The 9,085-nt window shown below is 43.6% G+C and overlaps 1 protein-coding gene across 1 annotated transcript; it reads right to left on the bottom strand.

The window, feature by feature from the left end:
- Window positions 1–3,118: 3,118 nt before the first annotated feature.
- On the bottom strand, window positions 3,119–8,711 carry TMEM165 (transmembrane protein 165). The gene is made up of 4 exons (XM_010012280.1): window positions 8,487–8,711; window positions 7,478–7,660; window positions 4,699–4,804; window positions 3,119–3,274 (listed from the first exon to the last, which is right to left on the bottom strand). The coding sequence occupies exons 1-4, from the start codon at window positions 8,709–8,711 to the stop codon at window positions 3,198–3,200; spliced, it is 591 nt and encodes a 196-aa protein (XP_010010582.1). The 3' UTR covers window positions 3,119–3,197.
- Between the last annotated feature and the right edge of the window lie 374 nt (window positions 8,712–9,085).

Here is a 9,085-nt window from a genome sequence, read left to right as displayed (position 1 = left end):
CTTAGCTCAGACATGCCCCACAGTTCCCACTTTATCTCTGGGTATAAGCAGCAGAGAGACAGTTTCTTTCACTAAGAGATCAGTATCTTCCACTTCGGGCACAGGGTGTGGAAAGGACGGGCAGGGAGCAGACTATTGCTCACGTGTATCAGCATCTCAAGAGTCAGAACACAACCTGTCAGCTCGTCACAAGTCACTGCAGCGTCAGCCCCGAGCTGCTCACGTTCTGCCTTTGACACCGGCGCAGGACACCTCAGCCCAGGAGCCAGTGACACGGCCCACAGCGTGTCCCAGACATGTTGCAGCTCTAGTAAGCACGCTTACCTCCCGGCACCAGCAGCACACGTACCTGCCACTCCTAAGGATACCTGCTATGTTGAGAAACGGATGGACAGAGGAAAAGCTTTAACAAAATCTGGAAGGTTTTGATGCAAACTCACCCTAAAGGGTAAGACACTTTTTATGTATCTATAGATACGCGTATGTATGTATGTGCACAGAGCACTCCTGAAGGTATTACCTGGATCCTGAGTATCCAGGTACATGAGACAGAACAGTGCCACACACCTCCCTGATGCCAGGCACGAGAAGTACAAGAACAATGTATGATGAAAGCCACTCAAATCCCAACCCCTGAACCAGGCATGAGGGCGTGAGTGCCTTGAGATGCTGTGGAGGGACCCCTGTTGTGCCAGAGAAAGCACAGCAGACGCAGGGCTGCTGAAGACACACCAGTGGAGTCCTTGGTTGCCTTCAGCAGGCTCCTGTGACAGCCCAAAGAGATTCCTCACATCAGGAAACATTCTAGCAGCTACTTGCCAACATTAAATCACTGTAACTAGTAGCAACTGCTACAGCACCTTTCAAAGCTTTCACTAAGGTTTCATGAGCTATCTAGTTTTATAATACATTGCCAAGGATAAGTCAATGTTTGTGCTTTTAAAAAGCCCAAGAGACCACTGTTGAGACTAACTGCTTCCGGCCCAGCTAGCACTAGAGCAGTCAAATACACTGCCATGACTGGTCAAAAGCAGCGCTTCACATCGTGTGTAACTGTACAACACAAACTTAGAAGCTGCAGAGATTTGCTACGCAACTTCACACTCACCTCTGCAACCACCATGATAAACAGAGCTTCATTTTGCTGCTGGTCCTAACTGTTCCCGTGTCAAAGCAGCTCTAAGCAGCACATACAGGGTTGCACATAACAGAGGCAGAGTATGTTTCCAGGCTGTGGCAAGGAAGAGGCTGCGGGTTCTGGCTGCAATGCTTGGTTCAAAAGAAGAAAGGGAAGAAAAACAATCCAACCACCAGCAAAGAGCACAAACCCCAACCCTACAACCCACAGCACCAAAGCAGCACAGTGCCTCACCCAGTAATGAGCACGGGCCTTGCCAGCTGCTCCCTGCCTTCAGGCCAAGGCATGAACATCCAGACCTGGAGCCTGAAATTGCAGCCTGTTTCCATACCACTGTGCATGACAGGCGTTGTGCTGCTCCAGTCTCCAGTGTGAGAAACGGGGCATTAAGGGGTTCTTCTGCCAGAGAAACCTAGAAGAATAATTAGGGACTGCTCTGTCTGTGAGCTGCAAAGGTCACATCTGTAATGCTCCATATTCAGCTTCAACGAAAGGCAGATTCATAGCATTAGAAACCATATCTTCTATTTTACAAGAGCGCTACTGAGTGGATCTTGGGGAGTTATTTAGGCCATTAGCTCAGAATCCAGATCACTGAAGAACAGAGGAAAGCATGTTAAGCACAGAATCACAGAGCAGTGTGGGTTGGAAGGGACCTTAAAGCTCATCCAGCTCCAACCCCCCTGCCATGGGCAAGGACACCTTCCCCTAGACCAGGTAGCTCAAAGCCCTGCCCAACCTGGCCTTGAACACTGCCAGGGATGGGGCAGCCACAGCTTCTCTGGGCAACCAGTGCCAGGGCCTCAGCACCCTCACAGGGAAGAGCTTCTGCCTGAGATCTCATACTTCTTCCTAATGTCTAATCTAAATCTCCCCTCTGTCAGTTTAAACCCATTTCCCTTTTCCTGTCACTACCTGCCCTTGTAAAAAGTCCCTCTCCAGATTTCCTGTAGACCCCCTTTAGGCACTGGAAGCTGCTCTAAGATCTCCCTGGAGCCTTCTCTTCTCCAGGCTGAACAAGCCCAACTCTCTCAGCCCGTGTTTTTGCACACATCTTCAGCGCTCAAGATTTTGAAAATCTTTTTAACACTGGCATTTCTCAGTATCCAAAACAAATTTAGTACACTTTCCTCACCTGAACTACACAATCACTAGATAAACCTTTGTGGCAGGAATTACAGGAACCATCAAAAACAATACTGAAAATAACTCAAATGGAGACACTATATTTTATTAATACTCTTCCAGATTACATTTCTATTCCTAAAAAGAAAAACAGGAACACATCTAAATCTAAGAATTCCATTATTGTTCAGTCCTGGGAATGAAACATTGTGAAGTTGGACCATTTTATTACTTTCCATATACTTTAATATTTCAAAATAAAATACAAAAGTCAAATAATACTAACGCCAGACAGATTGCATATTGACCATGGTAGGTTGTTAATCACCACACTTCGATTTCCTGATAAAAATCCCTGATAGAGAAGTTTTCCCTCTAAAGTAAGTTTATAAAATTCTCTGTTGGTGGCTCAGCCACTCAATGGTATAGGAACTGCTCCCAGGTTTCTTCTGGCTTAGATGATCCAGCCCTGGTGCACCCTGGAAACAGAGTCCTTGGAGGTGGGAGCCAGCAGCAGTTTGCTCCTTAACGCCTTCTGTTGAGCAACATGGAACAAGCCACAGCCTGCTTCGGGAAGCCTTAAGAATCAGCTCTTGAAGAAACAGGGAAAGTGGCCGGGTGTAACAGAGGAAGTCTCCACACTCGAGAGAGTGGATCCTCAGATCTCAGCTGAGCCAGGCCCAGCAAGCAAGAAAACCACACACATCCCACCGAGGGAGCAGGCACCACAGAATAAACAAACCAGACAACAAGCAGATGTCCTCTGCAGAAGCTGTCCATGAACGTGTCAGTCCCATGAATCATCCGCTATAAAAAGTTCAGTGTCTCATCTCCAGTGCTTGTTCAACTACAATTCTGTACATTATATACAAAAATGCACAAGGATCTCTGCTGGATGCTTCCAATCCTTGTTCCTCTGCAGTGATGAAAAAGTTTAAAAACCAGAGTCTGGACTTATAAATAGTGCAGAAAATGCAAATGCTAAGAATACAATGCCTCCTATGATTGTCACTGAAAAGAAACACAAACCAAAAAGAGATTAGAAACTGAGAGTTAAACATCTTCCATGACACATTACAGATTTATTTTTAATGCCCAAATATCCTTAATTTAAAATTCATGCTGTGAATTGCGGACACTGTCTCCAGCTCAGTGTCAGGATGCCCACATGCCACCCCACTGCCTAACTGCATCCACAAGAATATATTCTGGTGCTTAGAAGGAAACTTTGTTTTATTACTTTAGCTAGTATAAAATTGAGGTTGACACCTCCTGTTGTGTATTTGGCTGAATGGGGGGAAATAAGATACAATATTCTCATGCTGAAGGAAGCCACCAGTTAGAGTGACATACTAATGAGCATGGTCTGAACAGTTCAGGTAACTACATTGAAAGAGACAGTATAAAAAACATTAGCTGTTTGCAATGGCCACAATCAGCTAGAGGGTAGGACAGTATTCCAGAAAAGCCCCACTGTGTATGTTCTCCTACTCTTCTCCAAACAAACTAACAGGCTCTACAGCTCTTTTGTCTAACCTAACAAGGCTAGTCCTGTGGCCAAAGATCCACATTGAGCTTACTAGGAGCATATTAAATCATCGTGAGATTAGCATTTTGTCACCAATTTCCTTGGCAAACAGACACCACAGAACGCACATTTCACTTTTTGCAGCAAAGCTGGTTTTTAACAACCTTTGCAACTGCAGAAGAAGTATTCAGAGTGAGCATTTATAGGAAGCAGCTTCACAGAATCCTTCCTGGGAGCAAGAAATCTCACCACATGACAGGATGGACAGCTGAAGCAAACTGCAATCTAATCTAAGTGTAACCTTGCTGGTCCCTCCTATCACAGATAGCAGGTATTATAAAAACACATGTATGCCACACAGATTAGCTTTTAAAGCTTTTATATGGCTGGCATAACTTGTAACTACACAGTTGTCATGCTCACCCGAAGGTCTGCACTCAGTTGTAACAATTTCCATTATCACTGTTGAACAATAAATACCAACTATCCAAAATACTGTATTTCCTTCCTGTGGTCTCCTGCTAGCCAGCTAATAGTGAAGCAAAACATGCTTCACCTCTGCCCATTTTTAATCCTGGAGCTACAATACCTTAAATCAGAGTCAGTGAACTGTTAAGCTCAATTAATGCTGGACCCCTTAGATGCACCCACATCCTGCGCAGGCTCGGCCTCTGCCCAGCAGGAGGGACAGGAGCCCTGGGGACAGTGCCGGGTACCCCCCAGGGAAGCTCACTCACTACACAGCAGGGCAGGGGGAGATGGGATGGAACACACAGGCTTCAAACTTGAGGTTTTAGGGTTTTCCAAAAGGTTTGAGAAACACTGTTCCCAAGCACGTACAGTCATTCACATCACAGACGTTACCAACATCATTGAATCGTTTTGGCAGGAGTCAGTTTTCACTTACCAGTCCTAACCGATATTTTTTGTGCTATCATTCTGCCTCCGATAACTGCTAAACCAGTGCATAGGCAATGCCCCACTGTGCCTCCCACTGCCACGCCATAGGGGTCCTGAGGGAAAAACACAGGAGGGCAACATTAGCACAGTTGAAAACCCTCTAGTCCTATGACAACCCACTGCCATGAAGGAGCAACACCTGGGGTCCCTGGTTGCACAATATCAAGCACAGAGGACTCTCTGGTGTTTGCTCTGCTCCACTATCCATCACTGCCTTCAAAACCAGTACAGTGTACATCAGCTAGTGAGACAGACTTAAACCTAAACCTGACTAGTACAGGAGCATATGGAATGTTTCAGCCAAGAAGCATCTTCAAGTTGTTAAATATAGATTCAGAAATCACTCTGCTGTACTGAAACAATTATGCAACCTCTGGAGGGGAAGTGGCAGCTGTTGAGAAACACAGCATGCATCAGCTGGAAGAACACCAACCTCACTATAAAGGAAAATAAATCCATGAACTGCAAATGAAAGCTTTCGAGCTTTCAGCAGCTAAAACATTCCAAGTCCCACGTCCGGCTTCAGAAGCTTGTGCTCTACACTCTGCTCCCCCGTCCCAATCATCCAGAGAGGGAAGTAGGAAAGAATTTCCAGAGGGTAAAAAATTGTTTTCAAAGTTTACTGTCAACAACAGCTTTCACATCACTGCATAGCAAGCAGCTGCTCAATACATGAACTCTACTGCACATAGAGCTTTCTCAGATCCACTTACAAATTACACACACGTATTAAATGTGTTATAACACAGAAGACTTCAGCATTAGACACAGAGAAGAGTCTTTGAATAACTGACAGTGAAAGCAAGGCAGGAGCATGACTTTCTGCTGCACAAAGATGAATGAGGGAAAGTAGCGTTGGGTATCCTGCACATTTCTAAGTGAGACTTTAAGCTCTGAGAGGAAAAAAGAGCTTCTGTCATCACATGAGGAATGCATGAAATCTCCAATAGACGGGCTGGAAGCAGGACTGTGCCAGCACAACATATTTGCCTCCAGGATCAGGATCCAAAATTCCTGGAGATCCCCATTTCCCACCCCCCACCTTCCTTTTCAGATAACTGTACAGCCCCCCCAGATGAGGGTGGATCTCACCCCACATCCCATGCCCTGGCAGACACCAAGTTACAATGGTTTCCCTCAGCATAGTCTCCAGAAGCAAAAGCATGCTCAGATGCAGCAGCCAAGGCAAAGCCAGTCTAGTAGGACACTACTGAGTTTCCTTTTCTGCTTCCTTAGACAAATGAACAAGTCTTATACACAGTAAACTAGTAAGGTGTAAAATCAAGTTCTTAAGGACTGCTGTAAGGACTTGATTCATGAAGACAGACTTAATTTATTCCCCTGGTGTATGCACTGAAACAGCCAAATTATCACCCTTTTCTCCTCCAAAGGGGCCACATTTTGTTTGTTGTGACAGGATAGACACTACTCAGTGAGCAGTCACAGAGGTTTGGGTTTTCTTCTTTTCTCTGAAGAATGTATGGTCACAGCTGACTTACCACACTGCTCAAATATAATTTCTCTTCTCATAAGCATTTCTGTAATGCTCCTATGTGTCTGTGAAGTATTCAGCTAAGGATTTAGCTGACTATATTACGAAATAAGGGAGTATAAAACCATCCCACAGACAAAATGAAAAACTATCCAGATCATTCACTGATTTTAAAAGCCAAGATCAAGATATCTTCAAGCCATTTTTTGTAGTATTTGTTTTTGTAGCACTTATACAAACACTTCACGTGCTAAAGGCACAGCATCCCAGTCTTTAGTTGCAATGCTCAACACTTCACAAAGAAGACCACAGAGTCTGAAGATGCTTCTTAATGGAACACTCAGAAAATGCCAGCCAGAAGTTAAGAACCACCTGTGAAAAGATGGGCTTAAGCAATATATAAAATCTGGGCAAAGGCAGTAACAATTCCTCATTTCTGAGATGGCATGTAACTGACTGAACAATGAGATTACCCTCTCATCCTGCTGTTCCCTGCTTTGTCAGCACTGAGCATACACCGCAGCAGAGACAAGAGGTTCCTTCAGATTATAGCCTCCTTCGTTACACAGTCCTGATTTATCCCTAGGGAAGGTCTGGAAGTGCACTGAACGAAGCATGAGTCCTAGGGCAGACATGCAAATTATCTCAAGGCATGAAAGAGCACAGGTAAGCTACTTATGTTTATTAAAAGGTTGACTATAAACCTTATTTTTTCTTTAAATATACATTCCAATCATCATGCTGAACACAGTTTCATTTACAGTATTACCTACTGCACAGCAGTTTAGGGTTTACTTTTGTTCTATACACTGTACCATATTCACTTAGGTTTTTAAGAAAAGGTGTTTTTCGACCAGCTTTAAGTTTGGTGGGATAAAGGTTTCTTTTTAAAGCTACTGTGTTAAAACTGTACCACACAGATCAAAGAAACATCTGTTCTGTAACATCTCTCAACACTAACAAAAAACAATTGTATTCAGCTGCATGATAGAAAAACAACTATTTCCAGAAATGCCTGTGCAGTCCCAATCACATAATGATAGTTTTAATATGACATAGAGCTTCAGTGCATTTATTTTCAGGTCCTGGCACAGATGTAACTCTAAATAAGGCACAGCAAGGCAGTAGGTGTGAAAATCTGATACCTCCTTCCACAAGAGGGTTTTGTCTCTCCCACTTCTCTTGAGGGCAACCCAAAGAGAGCAGAAGAACAGCAGCATTCTGCAGCACTCACCTCTCTGGCAGCCAACACTATGGTTGTTAATTGGGAACGATCACCCCATTCTGCTAAAAATGTTAAAGTAAAAGCTTGGACAAAGATTGGAGAAATAAAATGTAGCCATTTCTTCTGAGGTATAGTGGTGCCTGGCCCCGATTCCACATCTCCTGGCCCATTTAACAGTTTAGTTCTCTGAAGCTGTGGAGGACAAGGGAAAAAAAACCCAATCAATCAATCATAAGATTAAAAATGCCATCTGAACACCATGAATTAAATATTTAAACAGTAAAGCTGGCTATTCAGTATCTGCAATGTTACTAGCCACTGACTGCTGCATTATCAATATTAGACACCATTTATAAAACTACCAACATGTGTGAACACATATATACACTTGTTATCACCTCTAACCTCCAGTTATTGTCCATCTGGTACTGCCTGCACTTATACAGCAGTTTCAATAGGAATGACACCTGGTTTATAACCACAGATTTCCTCCTGTTGGGATCCCCCTCTTCCCAAGCAGCAGCTCTCACATTAGGATTTTATAAAATTGATGAAAAAAAACCCCAAAACTTAAAAGAAATAAGATTAATACTCCACACTACTGCTTAAAAGTGGGCCAGTATATTTAGAAAGTTATTATAACAGAGACTTTGCTGCAGCACTACAAATTTCAGCATTTGTCTGCCTGCCCATATAAAGAAATGAAAGTAGAGGCAGGAGTAAACTGTTCATGTCCTCCCTGCTAATGTATCAAGGAATAAATAAAAACACCCACCCCACCTCCCCCCCTCTATGGAGAAAGTCCCTTTTCTCCTGAGAAGCCAGGCTTGCCATGAAACTGGAATCACCTGTGGAAACAGCCGCCAGGGCTCACTTCTGTCCCATTTACTAAATGTTTTCTGTGTCAAATTATCAACTGCAGACACAACTGAACACCCCAAACATGACAGTGCCATTCTGTAGCTTCATGGCTGTAACTGTTTCATCAGCCATAATTCACAGAAAGTTTATGACTTACTTCCTCATCTTTCTTTTTAATTTCTGCTTGAACTTCCTCCAGCTCTTCCTGACCCTCATCTGGACTCATTTTCAAGCCTTCCCGAAGCATCCGGATGCCAAAAATTGCAAACAGTGCCGTAGAAACATAGTATGTGTACACACGAGGAATAACTGTGGTAGCATAGCCAAACAAAACTGAAACGAAAACGAAGGTGCCATTTAAAAAAATAAGCATGAGGATCATAATTGTTTTTCCCACATCTACAAAATGCTTGCTAGCAAAGTCTGTAATTCAAACGTCCACTGATAAATAAATATTGCGTCTTCTGTTGGGTTTACATAATTTTCTTCCCCTGCTCCAAGATAACAACACCCTAGAAACCCCAACCGTGACTGGCCATGCCAGAGACTGAAGTCCATCAACACACAGAAATGCACACCAGGCAAAGTTGATGTGCTGCTATTCCCAAGAGTCAGTCCCAGCAACATTATCTTTCCCATCTAGGACTATGCAAGTCCCACCTTCCTCCAAGCATGCCGTGAAACTATCATCTGTAAACATGTTAGATTAGTCATGGTGTATACCAGTGTATACCAGTATAACATTTTCTTTATGTG

This window comes from Nestor notabilis, unplaced genomic scaffold, assembly GCF_000696875.1.
Source record: "Nestor notabilis isolate BGI_N333 unplaced genomic scaffold, ASM69687v1 scaffold23453, whole genome shotgun sequence".
Classification (NCBI taxonomy): domain Eukaryota; kingdom Metazoa; phylum Chordata; class Aves; order Psittaciformes; family Psittacidae; genus Nestor; species Nestor notabilis.
The sequence above is the reverse complement of the archived record's forward strand: the minus strand, read 5'-3'. Positions and strand labels throughout refer to the sequence as shown.

Bases quoted from the DNA above. Each gene is read 5' to 3' on its own strand.
- TMEM165 (XM_010012280.1), bottom strand. From the start codon at position 8,711: ATGATCCTCATGCTTATTTTTTTAAATGGCACCTTCGTTTTCGTTTCA. The intron at 7,661-8,486 runs GTAAGTCATAAA...TGTCCTCCACAG, and splicing joins TTAAAAAGAAAGATGAGGAA to CTTCAGAGAACTAAACTGTT. The intron at 3,275-4,698 runs GTAAGTGAAAAC...GTTTCTTTTCAG, and splicing joins AAAAATATCGGTTAGGACTG to TGACAATCATAGGAGGCATT.